This window comes from Xiphophorus maculatus, chromosome 9 (genome assembly GCF_002775205.1).
Source record: "Xiphophorus maculatus strain JP 163 A chromosome 9, X_maculatus-5.0-male, whole genome shotgun sequence".
In the NCBI taxonomy this organism is placed as follows: Eukaryota; Metazoa; Chordata; class Actinopteri; order Cyprinodontiformes; family Poeciliidae; genus Xiphophorus; species Xiphophorus maculatus.
Window position 1 is genome coordinate 15752553 of NC_036451.1, and position 20957 is coordinate 15773509.

A 20957-nucleotide genomic window follows, 5' to 3' on the forward strand; every position below is an offset into this window, starting at 1 on the left:
GTGACCCATTATGGCATAAGAGGAAGATGGTCTTAAAGAGGAGCCACGAGCTGCAGAAATATGCTTCAAAGAGCGAGAGCCCAGGAGGAGGCAGCAGTGTTCGGCCTGCAGCAATCCCCGGTTAACAGTCAACCTGTCATTTCTGTTGGACTTTTAGTTAAGAGGAAATCAAATTTAATGATTTAGCTCACACAAGTATCTATGCATGGGTGTGTTTTTTTCCCCTCCCCACTATGAGTGCCTGCTTGCTATCCTATGGCTTGGTGATCTTGCCTGCCTGCCTGGTACTCTTTAATGAGATTATCAGGAGTAGAGTGTCAGTAAGTAGGATCTAAAATGAAAGCCATTATGGAGCATTATCAGGGAGCTGCACCACCCCCCACGTCCCTCCCCCACGCCCACCAAAGATCCATCTGCCGCATGGCCACCCACACAGCCACTACGCCCAGATTACAGCCGTGATTAGCACCGCAAAGTGCTGCTTAATTTAAACACCTCTGGAGAACATGTGGCACTTTGCTGCACGGCTGAGTCGCCATGTTTCAACACGCTGAGGACAAGGACGCAATGCGCATCGCTTAAAACAAATCTTCTCTAGCACCTAAACTGTGAGGCTCGCACACAAGTCCAATCAAGCCGTGTGACATTTGATTTCTTGAATAACAGAATCTTTATGTTAACACACACCTTGAACATTTCACACCTTGAGCAGCTTCTTACTTACCTTTTCTCAACCAATCTGATCAGTCATAAGGTTTTTGTTAAAATAAAATGCATCACTCTCCAACCAAGTAACCATTATAATACTTCTGTTTTAGTACAAATTAATACCATTTGAAAGGTAGTAAGTTTAGGAAAACATCTTTGCCTTTAAAAAAAGAATAGGATTTTGAACTTCAGTCCAGTGAATACTTTAGACTAAAAGTGCAACTCTTCAGCATCAGATGGACTTTAACCAACAAAACCACCTTCTGCTAAACTTTCCTTCTCTTTCATTTCACCAAAGATGTTCTTCCATATATACAGTAGCTCTGTTCAAAATAACAGCAATCCAAAATCACTAACCAGATCAATCATGACCGTTGGTAGAAATGAGATTTTGACATGGCCAGTAACATAGTGGTAGGCAGAGGAATATAAAACCTGCAGTGTAGAGAGAACACGCAAGCTGCTGTTTTTGGACACCTAAAGCATTATTAAATACTAATTATTATGCAAAATAGTGGCAGTAAAAATGGAAAACAATGAGGTCAATCATTCTGTGAAAGAAACATGTAATGAGAATGAGAAGCTGTTTTATAACTGGCCCGTATGAGGCAGAAAATGTTCTACATGATGGTTATAGTGCAGTTCTCTGTAAATCTCTCCTTGTTTATCAAGGAGTCGATATAACATTCTACTGTTGTTATAAAGAAATAGGGGAAAGTACATTTTGGAGTTACTTGTCAAGTTTAAAGCAGTCAGAAGCCTCAGGTCTTCAGAGATCTGATTACTCTGTTCCAGGGATCAGAACTAAATGAGACAAAGCAGTTTTTAGTTTTGGTATTCCTCAACTTGACAACAAACTCCCTGAAAACTTGAGATGTGTAAAAAGTGTTGATTCCGCTAAATCACATCTGAAAACATATTTGCTTACAAAAGCTTTTGATCAAACAAACTGACTAATGAACTGTTTGGTTCATTAGTCAGATGTGGTTCTTTTATGCTTATGCTTTTCTTATGATTTTCTTTCCGTCTTCCCTTTGATGTCCCGTAAAGCTCTTTGAATTTCCTTCTGTATAAATGATTTTATAGAAATAAGCCTGCCTTGCACCTTATCCCTTATTCCAGACATTGATCAGATACAACATACCATCAGTAAAAATATGAACAAAGAGAGAAAAACAAAAAAAGCAGTGCAGAAAGTGATAGGTTAGACCATAAAAATGTGAAAACTAAGAAAACTATCTTTCTAATGAATTACAGAATGGCCAAGATGGCAAAGACTCATTATAAGCAGACTGACTGAATGTCTACAGTGAGTACGGTAACAATTAAAAATACATATGTGAAGACAAGCTTTTGATAAAAAGCATCTGCGAAACTACATTGCTTAAAAAAAAGTGGTGGCGGAGAACACACTGACTGTAAGAAAAATGATGCAACGTTTTATGAATCGATGAAAGAGAGGTTATTTTTGTGGTCGAGGACCTACAGACAGTTTATCAGATGACACATAAAAACTGAATTCAAGCCCAAGTGCACTGTTATGCATGGTGGCTCAGGCATTACGACATTGGATATTTATTAAAACCTTGGTATCTGGTCTATTTGTTCCAGTGATCATATCATGGATCACTTTGAAACCATCAAAACACTCCAAAATGTTATTGCTTTACTGTTGCCTGATGCTAAAGGGGAAGCGCCAATTAAATGGGTGTTTAAACAGCCTGATTTTGTGGCTTTAGTTGAAAAGGAAATATGCAGGTTGACATAAAAATGATGTTTCTATGGCAAAATCAAGACATTTCGAGGAATCATTGAATGTCGTCTGGTCCTTTTGGGTTAGAGTTCCTTCTGTCTGGTGCAAGTTGGTCAACTCCTTACAACAAAGCTGTGATTTTACAACTTCATGTATGATTTGCAGCCAGGCTTGCATTTCATTTACAAATTCAAATGTTTACTTCACGAACAAAAATGCTTTGACACTAAAATAACTTTCTCCTTAATTTTTGTACAGTGATAATACAATTAATAAACCTCTCAGTGGCTTGATTTGGCATGGATGTTCAAAATGTATTTGTGAGAAGGCAATTAAAAAGTTTATGTGTTATTGCTTAATTTTTAACTTGCTGGAATTATTTCAAGTGCAGCTGTAAGGTAAATCAAATCATATCTTGGTTATATATGTTTACTGCACATAAAATGCAGAGATCAAGCACATCAAAAAGCACAAAATAGTACTTCAAAAGTACAAACATGTTGTTCAAAAGTATCTTTAAAACTGACTTGTCCCATTGTTTATGTTGAGAAACTAATATATTGCAATCTATCACAGCAGATGTTTTTTTTTTTACTCTGTTAAGGCTCCGCTTATGACAATAGCTGGCAACAAACAAAAGTAAATGCATCCAATGCTAGCTATCTCAAATACTTGCACTTACAACAATAGTAATTTCCTCTTCACTTCAAGATTTCTTATCATCTGAGCAGATGTATTTGTACTGAATCTTCATGTATTCTGAATGACTCGATGAGCTTAATTAAATAAATGACCCTCTTGCTATTGGCAGAAGGTTAAATTACAAAAAGAAGGGCAATGCATTTACACAGACAACCTTTAATATGGCAAAATAGTCATGTACCTCTAAACAAACTCGGTGTTAATAATACTTTGTTTTCTTCTTAATGTATAACTAAATGTCTACCTAGAGTGGCATAATTTTTCTTCTACTTCAGTTTAAGCTTGTTTGTGAATTAGTTGTATCAAACATATAATTTTTATGTTTTTAAGACTTAGTTGGAAAATTCCCAAATTGCCTGGTGATTTTCTATTTTCTTTTCTATTACTTATAAACCTATAACCATAAAAAAAGCAATCCTCCAGTGTGATGCAGCCAGGACTCCTTCCATACCTGTGATCTTATCACGAACTAGCTTGCAGGACTCAATTTCGCCGATGCTACCGAACAGGCTGCGGAACTCCTCCTGGGTCATGTTCTGGGGCAGGTAGTTCACTATGAGGTTCGTCTTGCTGTCGTCGTTTGTTGGACCGGTCTGCATGGGCGAGGGGCAGCCACGGCTGTTGGTGGTCGGGCCATTGGCTGTGTTGCCTCCACCGCTGGGGCCGTTTGTCACTGGAGCCTCCATGTTACTGATGATCTTTGAGAAAACGCAGGAGGAGAAAAGGGAAGATGAAAAGAGGTTCACGAGAGAGGAAGGACTGAGCAGAAGGAAGAGACGGATGGCATTCAATAGGAGGAAAATGACAAAAATGTCATCATGAAAATCTTTTGTCTTGCAAATAAGTTTACTTAATTTGAAGACAAAAACAAAGACTGTAAATCAAGAGAAAAAAATACATATTTTCCCTACATTTTTCTCCTCATTTCCATAAGAATGGAAAGTTAATTAAATGTAAACTTTTGATCCATGAGGTTTTTAACAAATGTGTACCAGAAGCATTTGATCCTCTTTGAGTTAACTGCCAACCAATAAGTGCCACATATTCTACATTAAAAAGATGTTGAATAATTTTAAAGTTAAATTTATTCAACTCTTCAAATTCCTCAACATTGTCATACAACCCATTGTTCTTTTTTTAATTAAATCTCAGCTTGGAGAACTTGCTGTCTAACTAAGGATTACCATCTTCTTTAACGGTGTTATTCTGCCTCCATATTTTAACCCAGAGTGAAGCAATTTTTTCAAATATAAATCAATGAAAAAAGATTATCTCCTTGGTGCAGAATGTAGCTCTGAACCATAACAGTTCCACCACTGTGGCTCACAATTGACATGAGATCCTTTTTCTGAGGCTGCCTTAATGTGTCTAGTGTATTACTTCAACAACATGCAGTATTTCCTATTGGTACACATTAACTTCTACCAGCTACAGCTGCAGAGTTACTTGCAGAATAAATCCTGGGAATGTTTCCATCTTCTGGTCTTGGCCTCAAGTTCCCTCCTAAAAGGCGATTTTATTTAGACTGGAAAGATTCTTTCATTGGTACTTTTTCCTAAAGCTTTCAGAGAGCTCTGTAAATCTTGGCATGGCAACACCTCGCACTTCAAACGCATAAAAGGAACACCAGGTGCTAGTTAGAGGTTTAAATAAGATGGGTTTCATCTGTTACCACATACGGAGGCTGTGATCACTGGCAAGTAGTCTGCAGCAGAAGCTTTTTGAAAGTTAAAGAGAAAAAGGTCTAGGATCGGTTAATTTTTTGTGTTAACTTTTTTTTATTACTATTAAAATGGAAATTACAACAAAATATTAGATTAAGCTGACCTTTATTTGAGGATGTCATTTTCAGTAAGAAGGCAGAATTAAAGACGATAAAAAAAACTATATGCATATATGTGCACGTGCCATAAAATGAAACATCCTAACTCATTTAAATCTTCCCTTTATAACTATGAATCTTAATTATGTTAATGAAGGAATTAATATAATTCCTTAATGTTACAAAGGAAAATCTTCAAGAATGAATGTAAATTGATTATTATCAAATTGTTAAAAACTTTCATCTTTTGCATAAATACAGTAGCAAACACATAAATCACGCCACACACAGTACATTTACCATCTCTAAACATTCATAAATACAACAGACACAAAAAGTTAAACAAGTTATCCCTCATAATCTCTTTGTAGTTCATTGATGTCTACTGAGGACTGCAGGTAAGGACAGTATCAGAGGGAGCCCTTCAGCTGGCAGTCTGATGGCTGATGCTGCTGCTGTGACAGAGGGAGGTTTGCATATTTATATAGGAGTTTTTTGCAGAGCATCTCAGGATCAAAGTGTTCACAGAGTGACTGTGAGGTCGCTGTGAGAGTGAGAAAACGCAGACAGAAGTGCAAAGAAATGAGAGCCAGAGAGAGGTGATTTCCACCTTTTCACATTTCCTACCAAAACTGTCTGACTTTTGATTATTTCAACATTACGAGGAACTACACAAACAGTTAGATTAAACGTGTTCACGTGATCAAATGAAACATCTGTTGTGTACATTAGGAAGAGACTGTGCATAAGATAGTAAATAGCCTGTTTTGCCACTCAAGCAAAAAACAAGAGGAACAGAGACTATTTTTACCACAGATCTTAAATTCTCTGTTTCCCGTCTCTGATGGACTGCATTGATGGTGATTCTGCATGAAGAGTCACAAAAACTAAAAGGTGTACTTGCGTCCTGTCATAAAACAGCAAAAGCTCTTTCTGACCTAACATTATGACACAAAAAGCTGATGATGCAAACGCCCTTTAATCTGATTGCATCAAATTTGTAAGTCATCGCTCAGATCTCTTCTTTCCCCTTGCTCAACTATTCAGCTTTCGGTCTATTTTTAACTATCCTTAAGTATGAGCAGAAAGGCTCCACTTGGAAGCTGGCTGGTTTTAGCAAAGGAGAAACGACAAGTCCTGCTTCTCTATTTCTGGATTATCAAAAGGCGGGGCTGGTGTTCTAATAATATAGCTCAAAGCACAATTTAAAAATTTCCTTCTGACTCCAGAAATAGTTTCCAGGGGAAAAAGACCAAATTACACACTTACTTTGTGCTCATTTCTTGGCTTTAATTACCTTTTATCTATATGTGATACAATAAATTATGCAAAGGATTTTATTATTTAACAGAAAAATGCTTATGCATATTTATATTTTTTATTTTATTTTATACTTTTTCTAACACACTTTTTCATTTCAGCACCTATTTGCTTGCATATGAGCACCCAGTAATTTTTAGCAATGACGTTTTCTGGTGTTCTTCACTGAATGTCTCCTGGACAACTGTCAAGTAATCTGTCTCTCCTATGATACCACAGGTCATTACAGAATGTAATAATTTAGAATTTTCTGAAAAACAAGATTTGGGGTTTTCACTAGCTTCAAGCCATAATTATCAAAGAAATACAAATAACAATATCACTTTGTGTGATGAATATTGATGGAATCATTTGTGTTTCCGACATGACATGTAAAACAAATACAACCTATTCCTAATGTTTGGTTTATTATAACTAAACTAACCTTAAAATGAGTCCTTTAAAGTTCCGACAACTGCAGTAAACTTGTCGTCTAATTTAATTCTGTCAGACTCAGATGATCTCTCCCAAATAACTACGTCAGCAATGTTACTCGATAGATTACCTGGGGCTCAATATCCATCCTTTCCCTGATTTCTGGAACAGCCTTTAAAGAAAGGCTGGTTTTTCTAACACCCTTCTGTTCCTCCACAGAAAACATGCCAGCCTTCTGCTTCCTGTTCCCAACACACAAATGCACGCACAGGTTTGCATCCATGCATCCGCAGTGAGTGGAAGAGTACGCACTCAAAAGGCAGCGCACACATACGGAGAGAGAACAATGGCTCAGGCCCACAGCAGAAAACAAACAGACAGGGAGATGTCTAAAAGCTCTTAAGATGAGAGCTGCATGCAAATTGTTCTTTTGACAGTATCCTTCCCTGCTCACTCACCGCTCTGCCACAACAGAGATACAGAGACAGGCTGAGAAAGACGAGGGGAGAATGGCGTCTACTGTAGCCATAACAGAGTTGATTGGAGAGGTCCTTATTAAATCTGTTTACATTCCCCGCTGAGCACCATTCTGTCAGAGAGACTTTCAACTCCATGGGACATATTCTGAGGAGTTTTTACACCAAAATGGCTGCCTCTAATTAACAGGGACCTGCCGAGTCTCAGCAGCCAATTATATTGCTCTCCTCATCCCTGCCCACCAGCGTTGGTGCTGCTCAGCGGTCCACTTCATGTTGGTTGTGAACGCTCCGGCTGTCCTGGCTCTCCCACTGTGGAGCCTGGTGCTGGGGACACAATTCATAGCATCCACATCTTGCTGACTGTGCACAAACACTGCAGCTTAGCTTCAGGAGTTATATTTCAAGCCCTGCATGGGACATATGGCATTGGTCTTTTTTAAAAGTAACACACCCACTGAAATCCTACATTGAAACTTGACATAAAATATATGTACACATATATTGCTGCTCATCTTCGGAGAAATAAAACACCATTAGAACTATGAAGCCCTTAGGTTTATGGTGATCTTGAAAATTTAAATTGGACATTTTATCCCTTTAAAACCTCAAACTTCACTGTATTTTATCCTTTTATGTTACATATCATCTGTAAAATGGAAGGAGGACACATGGATGAAATGTGCATTCTATTCACTAAGAATACATTGTTAAGCTGCCTTTTGGTGCAATTACAGCTGCATGTCTTATGGTGTATGACTGTACCAGCTTTGAACATCTAGAAACTATAATTTCTGCCCATTTTCAATGGAAAACGTCTCAAGCTCAGTCAGATGGAATGGAGACTATCAAGTCTTATCACCGATTCTCAACTGGAGTTATGTCAGAATGTTGACAGAGCAAGTCTAAGGCATCAATATGGTTTAATCTAAACCATTTCATTAAAGCTCTGGCTGTACTTTTAAGTTCATTGTCACCCAGAGCTATGGATCTCTGCAGCTCCTCCAGTGTTACCATTGGGCTCTTTGCTGCTTCTCTGATTAATGCACTTCTTGCTCAGCCTGTCAGTTTAGGTGGATGGCCATGTCTCGGTAGATCTGTAGTTGTCCTGTACCTTTTTAATTCTGGATGATGGACTAAATTTGAAAAGCAACCCAACATGGAGTAACAGAGTAACTTTAGTTATTTTTATTTTTCTGCTGTTGTAATTTTTGAAACCATGTGTAATTTTGCTTCCACGTCATAGTTATGCATATCCTTTTGCTCGTCTGTGACTTAAAGCAACCCGAAATAGGTCAACGTTTATTGCTGTAATGTGACAATAAGTTGAGAAGCACAGTAGATATTAACACAAAGCAAAGCAGTGAAAAAGCTCTAAAGAAAAGTGCATCAGAGTAATACTAAGAGGTTTCAAAAGAACTTGAGTGCTTAAAAATAAGAATGAAAAGCAAAGTAAAAACTTGAGAAAGTTTGAGTGTCTTAAAGGAAGAAGATGAAACATCACAGGAGACATGTGTGAATCATTTTATCCACTTGAGCATGAATATGTAGAAAGAAATTTAAATTTAAACTAAGTGACTGAATATCTGCTGAACTCCCTCAAATAACTACAAATGCTCAAAACATCAGCAGCAGGAACAGCTTCCTCTGCCACACATTCTCCCTGCTGCCTGCACTATAAAGCCCCCATCCATCAATCTCTCCTCTAGTTCCAACTGTCTCAGTCAGCAGCATCACCAACCAGTGTGCGTTATGTACACAGTGAAATATCAGATCATATCACTTTATGTGTGTAAAATGGCTGGGCCATCCATTTGGCAGAAGTAGTCTCCTTACCATCTTTGGCTGTGTCAGCAATCCCTTCTCTGCCCAGCCCTGGAGCTGCGGGAGCTCTGCTTGACGCCACTGTGTCTCTGTCGACCCCTATGGAGCGGAGCACAGGGAGGGGGGGACGCACAGCCCGCCGTCAACATCATACACTCACTTTGCAACGTTAGGGTTATGGTGGGATTTGGGGAAGGGAGAAGGTGGGGTGATTAGGGTGTTGGCAATGTGGCATCGTTGTTGAAAAACACTCTTGTACCTTTACAGTCACCACCAGTTGAACTAAAACAAAATCAGCTCAGGAGTGTGAAAATGGAAGTAAACACTGGGAACCGTAAGACGTAATTTCTGTAAATGCTCAGAATTTTCGCAGCCAAAAGGATAATAAACGTGTCAATTGAAGCTTGTAGATTGGTGTTGTGGCTGCAATGACCTTGGCAGAGTTTATAATGAGGGCTTCCCTCTTGCTCTCTGAAGGTAAACAAGCCTCTGGTTGAAGAGACAGAGCCGCCACAAATGAGCATGAGCTCCGCTCACTGACTCTCCAGAGCGAGGGGGAGCTTAAACGCCCGCAGCTACCTATGGATGCTACAAGAGCCAATTTAGCAAGAGAAGAGGAAGCAAGAAGGTATGACCTCTGCCTTCATTTACTCCCTCAGAGAGACGAGGAGCGGGAGTGAGGGATCAGTTGGGAGGATGAATAAAAAGGCAAGGGTTGAGTAATGGGGAAGACACTTCCAATTGTTCAAAGGAAGGGAGAGGCAGAGGTGGGAGAGAGGAGACTGAGTCTGTACATGTTCTGTTGTCAATGTGTCTTGTAAACTAAGGCAGGAATGCATAATGGAGGTCTAAATGAGAATGAACTGTCAGTTAGAGAGGAGGGAAAAAGAGAGGAAGGGGCGGAGAGGTCAAGGTAGAAAATAAGACATGACATCTCCGAGCTGACAGGTGGAGGTAAATATTGAGATATTTTTGGCATCATCACAAAGACAAATCATTGGAGCCAGCTCTTGTTTTCAGTGTTGTGAAGTTTAAAGGATTACTGTTGAAGTGGGGTCGGGAAGAACATGAACTTTATTGGGACAAATAAAGTTTGGATTATTTGTGAGGATTTAAATTAGTGGAGAATAAAATTCTTCTTTGGATGAAAAAAAATCTATAAACTTCAGTAAAAAGCCAAATGTTTGTGAATAAATGAACATATTCACAAATGTCCTCCCATAGTTAAAGCTGTGAAAGGACAATTCATTTCAGAGCTTTTCAACCTTTAATGTGACCTATAATAAAATTGAAGACAATAAAACAAAATAAAGTTCTGCCTCTGGTTAAGTCACTCTTAACTTGATGCAAGCTTTTGGTCACCATCCTGTTTAAAGATGTAGTTGCTTTTCATCCTCTGGGTTACAGCTGAGGTTTCCTATCTGGTTTTGATTATTATGTAATCACAATTTTCTTCAGCATGAAAAGTCCTAGCTGAAGAAAAAACAACCCTGAAGCATAATGCTACCAACACCATGCTTTACTGCGGGTATATTGTTTTTTGGTAATGCCTTTTGTACATGTTTGTGTTTTTTTTGGAAATTATGACCAGAACTCTCAACCTTCATATTTTTTAAAATAAACTTTCAAAAGTGCTGTTGAGGAATTTTGTTTGGCTTAGATGTGTTTGTTTATAAGAAAATTATAGCATCTTCCCACCATACCCAGCAAGGTCCCTGGCAGGAAAAGCTGAAATTTATTTTGAGCTACAATAAATAATGGCAGATATGTACTGAAGATTTTTTTTTTTAATTTTATTGCGTTGCACAGATTATTGATCACATTAAAGGTGAAAAAAAATCTGATTTATCTTGGTCTTCTGTTTAGATCAGAGGTATGTAGAATTTATGTGAGAGAGTGGACTGTAAACAATGACAAGGATAGTTAAATCCCAAGAGCCTAACATGAATTTGAAGCCAAATAAATACAATATAGCATAACTGACCAACATCCTTTAAATCAAGAGAAAATGCAGGGCACCAAAGGGAAAGGCATGTCTATGAAGTATGCATATCAAAGAGATTTGTCCCATCCTTTAAATGTAAACTTGAAAAGCTACCCTGAAAAAAGGAAATGTTAGGCAGAGGTGAAACATCAAACACAATTTTTACCCACTCTGCAAAGCCGTCACTTTACATACTAAGTGAATGGCGTGCTGCAGCAAGCAGACAATGCAGGGGTTTGGTTGTATGTAGAAATGCGGTGATAAAAATGTAGGAAGCAGCAAGCAGATGCACATGAATCTCATTTCCAACATCTAACGTAGCACAGGGGTACAGAATGTCGGGAAAATGAAGCTGACGTTCTTCGAGGGAGAGTTTGTGAGACTGCATCTCATTTCGAACTCCTTTTTGATGCTCAGTGCTCAACCATTTGATTAAAACAAAACAGTTACAGGTGACACTCACACACAAACACCCACACACAGCTTAACCTTGCTTCATATCCTCGCTATCCTTGTGTTTATCTCACAACAACACACGGGTGCTGCTTCAGATAGAATCTGCAGTGCAATTACACAAGCCAACCACCGAGATGAAAACCCGCTCATGGATACATTTTCAATTATTCAGGGAATACATTTCAGTCGGCTCTCAGATGCTGGAAAAAAGTTATTATATAATCAATACACTCTATAAGATCGTTAATATTTGATGCCACAAAAGTGCTTCCTGTCTCCTTGGGCTTCCGGCCAGTGGGATCTGGGCACTGCCGTCAAAATAGGACAAGCTTTCTCCGCCTACAGCGAAGAAACATTTGCTTTCCTCTAATATTTAAAAAACTCTCTCACTTAGTCACCTGGAGCACATTTAGACTAAAATTTAACATGATCATGATTGAGAGAAGATCTGCTTTCCTTCCTTCCAGCGTGGTCAGTGTTGTCTCTACTCGTCTGCTTTTAGTCAATAAAACTACCATTTTATTATTGCTGGCCTGGTGCAAGCTTCCCTCTCCCCCCTTTCTCCTACAGAGCTAAGACAATCAATTTACCCTGACTTGGCCAGGATAGATGGAGGCAGGAGAGACTGCAGAGCAGACGCTGGGATCACTTCACAGATAGACAAACTGCCAGGCAGCTACAATATGGAGCCAGTACTCAACTAATCTGACTTGATAGACTTTGTCTCCCAATCTTGCCTGAGGTTTTATTTGTGTGTTTTCATCAGTTTTTAATTAAACCTTGATCCTAAATTTATTGCAGGTGCAGAGATAGCAGAAAGCATGCGTCCCCCTTTCTCTGCACCCCAAAGCCGATACCCGCTCTCCTTTAGAGAAAGTGACTCTGAATTGCAGTTCCTATCAAACCGACTGAGACACAAAGAGATTAATACGACTTTACTATCTCAGTTCCTCGGCCGGTCGAGTTGCGTGTAATGCTCTCTGCGCTATTGATTTTTATATTTCTCTCTCCTCTCCCTCTCTTCCTGGCCGTCTCTCCCTTTTCACCATCGCTCCACCTCCACCAGCCTCTTCCGAGCCTCTGAAATGTCCTGCGGGTCAGACGGATGCTGGGCCGGATCAATCAGGAAAAGTAATCTGGGACGCCTCGTGCACGCAAGCAGACACACACACATCACAGGTACTGACACAAACACACGCTCTTCCTGTGATGCTCTCTGGCCTGCCTGCCTCCACTCCCATCGATCTGCATCTACTTTACCAAATGGATTCTTCTCCTCTTCTATCCTCCTCCACTTCTGTTCTCCCTGTGTGACTCAGAATAATAAATGTTCCAGACCGCGCAAGACGTGTATGTAAGCAATTTTTCATTTAACTTTGGCTTGACTTTTTTTTCCCTCTGCCTCTCCCTCCTCTCTTCTATTTCTTTTTTCCTTTTTGTGATGTTTCAGTCGTTTATCGGGATCGATGCAGTTTTCTCAAAGACTGCCTTGCAGTTCTTGGCAATACTTGCATGCTTGTGTGAGGTCAAATGTCATGATAGACTGAGTCCTAAATTACGTCAGGCATCCTAAACAGAATGCAAACTTACCGAGGTACTACAGATCTTGACATTTTATGCTTTTTTAGAACTAAAGTTTCAAAGGTCTCAATGTGCCATGTTCATTTTAAAATGTCAACTACAAAAACATGAATTTATGCCAGATATTTCTGCAGAGGATGTTCTGTGATTATGAAACCTCAAAAAAATAGGAAGGAAGGAAGAAAACAGAAAGGAAGGAAGCTAATCAAGCAAGGAAAGAGGGACATGTGGAATGAAGGAACAACATCTCAAGAAAGGTAGATAGGTAAGGGTAGGCAGCGAGTGCTTGACATTTTGCCCTCTTTCCATTCTGCACTTCTAAAGTTTAACTTTTAAGATGCAAGTTTCACCACCCACTTTAACAAGACATAGTTTATCTTCAAGGTAATATTTTATTACTTACTAAAGAGGTTCCTCACTTATTTTGGTTTCATCAGGGAACATTGTCACTTTTTAGAATCAGCTGCCTAAATGATGAATCACAATCTAAAACAATAAAAGCATGGTGTTAAATAAAATCATTGTGAAATAAATAATTTTTTAATAAATTTACCCTTGAGTGGGAACTTTTTGACAGATATGAAATCGAATGAGGAAGCAATGGGGAGCCCGAATTGGCAAAGAGGTGAACTTACCCATAAGTATTATCAGCAGGCTCACACAAGTGTCAGTTTGTGCAAGACTCATGCATAACTCAACCCCTTACAGATACCAATTTCATACTTATAGATTGTAAATTTGTTCTTTTCTGCTTCTATTTAAAACCTGTAAACTAATCATTTCCTATTCATGCACCATTTTTCCAGTTATGGAAATTGCCTGTTATTTTGTCTCTGATCCCTAATTGACATCAACTGACTTGCAAAATATGATACAGATCATGACTCCTGATCAAACATAAGTGATTGAAAGTGACCTTTTTGCTGGTAGGTTTAATTTACTGGAGGGTGGTAAGCATTTTTTCTACAGTACACTGTTGGATATTGATTAGCATATTACCAATATATCAGTTCATAGCAATTCTGCAGGATGTATGGATAAGAAACATCCTGCAGTACATGGAATCATTCCCTGAAAAGTCAAGTATGAAACGACTGAAACTACTAGGGCAAAATGACCAGGATGCATTTTTTTCTTCTTTCAGAATTCAAGATGGATAACCAACAGTTTTGTAGTAAATACATTTAACTCTTTTTACTATTTTTCTTGGAACCAAGACTGAGAGACCGACAAATTTTAATGGCTTATGCAAGTTTTCCACCAATGTTGAAAACTAAAAAGTATACTCCCTGGTGGGCAGTCAAATCAAAGAGCATCCGATGCTTTAAGCACAATGACCAGTCGTTCTATATGTATATTGTAAAGAGCCACATTATGTCTGTAGCACACACATATTAAAGCCTTCATTGCTCAGCCAAACTGTAGGCGGAACTCGAGCCATTTGTCCGCTGGCTGAATCCCAACTCTGCACCAACGCAGGCAGAAAATTGGTGAGCATCTTGACTCTAGAGATGACACTTCAATTTGTGCAGCCCCAGTGACTGGTGCTCTGCAGTTCCTCCCCTGTGGGGGTGTGAGATCAGCTGGACACCTGCCTGGCCGCTTGGCTGGAGCCCGGAGCACAAGGGACCGGACCTTGGAAAGGAAGGCCTGGCCTCGCCCGTCAGCCCGATCCCTGTCCCTGAGCCCCTCAGCCCTGGCCTTGGCCTGGCCTCTTCGGCCCTCATCACTGTTCCTCTAGCTTCACTCCTGTGCCAGTAACAGTCCCTCACCCTCCCCTCTTTACTCCTAATTCCTGATCCAACTGTCAGCTGTGGCGCCATTCCTCCTCTCAGACATTAAATCCCCATCAACAGCTTGCCAGCCTTTGTCTCACTTCTTGCCGCTGCAGCTTGCACCTCGACTTCCAGCTCAAGCCGAATCAGTAAGATGTCTTTGCTGTGAATCAGTGTCTGTCCTGTTGTAATCCTGGGGTGTGACGAATGACAGTGGTCGGCCCAGGCGCTAAGGATATTTTGTGGATTAAAGAGGCTAAATCATTGTCCCCTTCCGCACTTTACCCGCTCTAATTAAATTTAAATATGGGCAAAGGTTTTAGTGGAGATGGTATCTTGTGTCTGAACAGAGCTGCAAAATACATAGAAAATGTACAGCAATCACAGTTATCAGTAATACTAATATCGCAAAGGACAATTTGAAATACAAAATATGTCGTCAATTATATTCCAAACGTCATAAATTAACAATATGCATTGCACTACCCAGTCTGATGCATTCTTACTCTGGTGCATAAATCGAACAAACGTGACAGAGACTGATATACTGAAGGTCCAGATCCTAAACATCAAAGTAAAAGCATACAAAGAGAGGAATGATAAAAAAATATATATAAATAAAATAACTCAACAATTATATTTAGGGCTTAGTGAGCTTATTCCATGACTAAAAGCCATTTTTATTTAAATTTAACACCCATGTGAATTACAAAAAACAACCAGATGACTTACTCAATACTTCAATTTATTCTACTTAATGCTTTAAGTAGAATAAAAACATTGTGTTTTTATTATTCTGATGAGTTCCAGTCAACTATAAAACTGTTAAGTGGTTTTTTCAAGCCCAACCTAATAAAATAAAAGAAACAAACAATTTAAAGGTTTGAATAACAATTTTCTTAAGAAGAAAAATATTTTTGTAAAAGGCATCCTAATATCTGCCTCTTGCACCTTTTGTACTGATTAGGGATTCTGTTTACTGGTTTTGTTTGAGATCTGATCTACCAATTCCAGCCAATCCATGAGTTTTTTTCAATGGGTGACAAATAAAACAAACAAAAAATATATGCTTCAGATAGATTCAGGTGTTATTAATTCAACAGAAAACAATAATAATGTATAAGAGTATATGTCTTAACCTTCTTCTTTATTTATTTGAAATAAAACACAAAAGACACCATCAAGTGTTGGCTGATGTGCAACAATTGTGGGACAAAGTGTTTAATTAATAAGAAAAAACATTTATTTTAAATATCTGACCTACTGATGATCAGTCGGGGACAATCAAAGGAATATTGGCCTACTTTGATATTTTTGATTGAATGATGGATGCATATCTAATAATTTATTAGGTTAATCACAAGAAAAACTTGATGGACAAATCAGTAATAAACTAATGTAATAATTTAAGGCATAATTAAATTAATTGTAAGACCTAGCCTAAAATTAAGAAAGGACTTTTCATGAGTTTTTGAAACCTTGCAGGAACTCATCAAAAAAAAATAATTTTGCAATATCCTGGTCTCTAAGCAAGATGCATGACTTATTATGTTTGTAACTCCATTGCTGTTATTATAAGTACGATGAACAAGCAATACATCTAAGAGAGCAGATTTTAAACTGTAAGACGGTGTGCTGACCGTATCAGAGACACAATTTTCTCAAATTTTAAAATAAAACCAGGTTTTCCATCTTTCCACATTAATCAAAACAGAAAACAAACTTTTGTTAAAACTCCACTAAGATTAGGTGACACTTACTGTAACTGTTCTTTAAATAAACACAGTGTATGGAACAGGCCTGCACCACTGCGAGATGCATTTTAGTGAATAGCAAGCACATTTCTCCAGTGCTCATTTCTGTGTTGCGCTGAAGTTGCTTTTAGTTATAAGCTGGGACACTGTGTGGAGGATGTAAGAAAACAGCCTGCGAGGCTGGTCAGGCTGATCCGACTGAGTCAGCAGCATCGTGTGTCATGACAGAGGACACCGCTTCCACAAACGGCATGCAGGTGAATGGGGCTGTGCACCTGTGCAAGCAATCAGCCGTAAGAGCGAAGCTGCACCCTATCTTTAGTAAAACGCACCAAGATGCGCTGCTGCACATTATGCACATGTGTGACTATGCTCACAGTTACAGTGTCCCACTGCATGTTTTGGGTCAGAAATAAGCAATTCAGCAGGGTCGTGCTATTCTAGCCAACTACAAACATCCACACATTGCTGAAGCCTGCATTTATGCTCATTTGTTGGCAGGCTTAACAATCCCTAAAGGCGAACAGAGCAGAAACAGAAACTTCCAGCTCCTCTGATTGAACTTAATTTTCAGCATAACACACAGTAGGAGTTCTAATTAAAACTGCTTTGAGGCTGGAAGTGGTGATATTGGATTTGTTGAAACAGTTATTTAAAAAAAGAAAAAAGAAAAAAAAGCTCTAAACAGCCTGAAGGTATACGATAAGAACAATACCTACAGCCCAGCTCTACTACTATAGAGGACGAGAGTACGGCAGGAGCAAATATCTGGCTGCTTAGCAGAAACAGAGCTCTACCTAATCTAATCACTGCTCCACCATCAGACACATCCTGATTGTGTGTCTGTTGGTGAGAGTGTGTGCATGTGTGTCTGCCCTGCAGCAAAGGCATAGAGCTGCAGCACATAGACATTAGCTGACCATTGTACTCAAGAATTCATTTCACAGCCTTGGGTATTGTGTGAGTGTCTGTTCGTCTGTGCAGCAGTGTGTCTGTATAATCTGCTTATTGGTTTCCCTCTGAACCGGAGCTTAAATAATCTAATAGCTGCAAGGGAAAGAGGACAGCCGTCCGTCATTTGTCTTAATGACTTAAAAGTTTGATAGAGGCAATGAATAACTCAAAACTACATGTAGCTGCAGAGAAAGCAAAGGCTTTACCAACAGCGCAACAAGCTGAGCTTTAACTCCCTTCCTTTCAAGTGATGTGATGATGCATAGTAGGTTTGAAAACTATAGGATTGCAGCACTATAAAACTGAGAGCAAAGTCTAAGATTTTATGATTTTATTTTAGCAAATAGGGTGACTGAGAGTCTCCATAAGTATTCCAAAGACAATACGGATCATCGCCGTAAATTATGTTTTATGACAGAGGTCATCTCAAAAGAATAAAAGTTTTTATATTTTACTGGTGAATGTCTTGCTCTCTCTTACTCTATTTCAGCATGAAATAATCCTAGAAAAGTCTCAGTATGTCATAGAAAATACAGCTTTTTTTAATAGCTTCTCTGTACTTAAACATCTCACTAATGTTGAAAATAAATGATTTTGAGTGTTCATTTCTGAGCAACAGTGTCTGCAGCCTACAAATGGGGTGTTCACTGCATTACTAACTCAAACCCCAGTAATCTATGCAAACTTTGTATCTTGAAGGTACAAATGTAATGTTTTTTAATTAATATTTAAAACCAAATGAACAATATACTAATATACAATATTTTATTGAAATAAGGTAGTCTGATTTTTGTATAAACGAGATGTGTAAATCATTGCAGATCTGAAACAAAAAGTTTTTGCATGCTTGACTTATTTGAATGAAATAAACAAAAGCTTTTGGTTTGATTATTTTTTAATGTCTTATTCTATCAAAAAAAATTCTTTGTAACAAGAATGGCATATAGTTCAGTCTGTCTAAAAACACATTCTCTGTTTAGCCTTAAAATATTTGTAGATCCAAGGCTTATTTTCAGTAATTTTACCTAGACTTTTGTTATCCTATTAATAAAGAATTTAAAATTAAAGCTAAAAACATAAACAAGGTTGATTAAAAACAAATACTTTTTCTTAATGTTTAACACTTTAATATGTCAGACATGTTTTCAGATGATCATTTTCTTTAAAAGTGTGTCTGCATTCACCGCCTGTGGTGAAACAAAGGTCCCCGTAAAATCCGCCTTTCCCAGGTTCTTACAGATTCTACTTATACTTCAACTTTCACATTTCTAACTGTAAGACCTTCACATTAAGTCACATCAAGTTTGAATTCTCACAGAAAAACAGATTCTGCAACAAGAGGAAGAGAGTGAGAAACAAAAGCTTTCAAAAGATGGAGTGCGCAGCTAACAGGCGAGGCCTGTGGCAGACCAGCTAAACCATTAAGAGTGGCATGTATTCAAATGAGCAGATAAATCCCCCCTGCTGCTGTATAGTGCAGAATAATTGAAAATGCCCACAGGAGGCAATTTCTGCTCGTATACTGTGGCGTATGCCATGGTGACAACACAGAAAGGTGGTGGTTGATTGCTATAAAAGAAAAGAAAAAGTCCTACAACAGTGTGTGAGTCTGACAGCGAAAGCAAGAGAGCCTTGAGACACAGCATGTTTCTCTCTTTTTCTCATTTTCTCCATCCCTGTCTTTTTGTCCTCAACCCCAAATATCAATTTAACAGGTGCTGATCATGCCTGCTGGTGACGTTTATCTGAGGCGATAAGCACAGGATATCACTTTTCCTGAATTTCCAGCTCCATTTCCATGTGAAGGATGGGACACAATCCTCACAACTGGAAGTGGATATGAACTGATTGTTAATATTCCACATTCCTCTCAGAATAGACTCAACAACAATAAATATTCTCTGTTGTCTGATAGCCACGCAAACAACCCATGATCGTAGACTATATTAGAGAGGCGGAGGCTTTTTGATACAGTAGGGTTTTCATTTTAAATTGAGTCAACTCTAGGATTATGATCTTTATACTGGGCGGACCCATCTTTACGAGTCATCGACCATAGTTTGACCTTTCATATCACTCCTACTGCTGTCACAGTCATAAAACTCTGCCATGATTTTAAATAGTATGTATTATAATTGTATTAAAACAAGAAGTTTGGTAGGGATAGGAGATTAGACAAGCATAGCCCAGCATTTAATAAAACAATGGAAAAGGAATATCATTTTGTAAAAAAGAAAAAAATAATCTGCATAATTTTTTCACAGATCGACCAGTTTTTTGCATGTTTCCACATTTTGACAATTTATCTTTGGGGTGAAGCTCCAGATCCTTAAAATTGGAAGGCCTCTTTATCATCACCCTAATTTTTAGTTGCCTGCACAGATGTTAATCTTATATCTAGTCAAAAGAAACATGCTGGTAAAATTTAAAGACAGTTTTAAATTTCAACCTGCTATGGATAATTTAGAATTTTACTGTAGATGACGTTGAAAGTGTGAAGAACTTTCTGAAACACTCTACCATCACAAAAAATATGTGTAACTAACCGAATACATGAAAATACATTTTAAAATATATTTTTTCCTAAAAATAAGACTTTGTTTACCCACCCATTGTCTGAGCAACATCCAAACATTAAGCATCTACAGGTGCACTGATTGACATCTATATAACTCTCAACTTTAAGTTAAGGTATCCTGATCCGTGGATCTCTAACTATGACCTCATATCCTGGATGATTAATTTAATGTAAAAAACAATAAATTAGGATGGCCTTCACAGAAACTGACTATAGCAACAAACAATATTTCATCATTTCTTTAAACCGGAAAAATTTTTCAGATATCTTATTTACCTTAAAAACTAACAACCATCTTGATCTTCTCATTTCTCTGTCCTGTCCTGATCATATTTCAGCATGCGGAGGCAGCTCCTATAGGGTTTGGCTTTGTTATGACAATAAGCTAAATTATCTGATCCTAAATGAGAGAAAAACCTGAGTTCATCAGTCTGAGAACTCATCAGAAACTTTTTTGACATCATAATCCTAGAACTTTTTCTTTCATTTTGAATCAGTCTGAAAGCAGGTAAGATCATCACAGCTGATTTTTTCCTAAGTCATACTCTTTTTGACAGGTGGCTCTGTATTACTGTCAGAAAAATGAGACTGAATTTCCGACAAGCAGTTCCCTAAATCATGATGCAAATCTGACTGGGAACCTGCCACAGGTATTTCCCACGTGTCTGTCACTCTCTTGACCAAGATGGATAAATCTTGCAAACCTTCTCTTCACTCCACACAAATCTGCATACATGTTTTTCACACCACACCCCTGCTCACATTATTTATAATTACTAAATGACTGTGTACTGCAGTTTACATCATTTACAATGCTTGATTCAGGACACTGCATCTACTTGCTGGTCTTACTGCA

The 20957-nt window shown here is 38.4% G+C and overlaps 1 protein-coding gene across 8 annotated transcripts in view; it reads right to left on the reverse strand.

The window, feature by feature from the left end:
- Positions 1-20957, reverse strand: part of elavl4 (ELAV like RNA binding protein 4) — a 90296-nt gene that overhangs the window by 45599 nt on the left and 23740 nt on the right. For 6 of the 8 annotated variants that reach the window (XM_023339657.1, XM_005806364.2, XM_005806363.2 and 3 more), the window contains 2 exons: positions 9032-9118; positions 3615-3861 (listed from right to left, as the gene is read on the reverse strand). In XM_023339657.1, coding sequence (XP_023195425.1) covers positions 3615-3861; positions 9032-9118 — 334 coding nt within the window. The remainder of the gene's footprint in view (positions 1-3614; positions 3862-9031; positions 9119-20957) is intronic. The other 2 variants (XM_023339658.1, XM_023339661.1) reach the window with 1 other exon arrangement.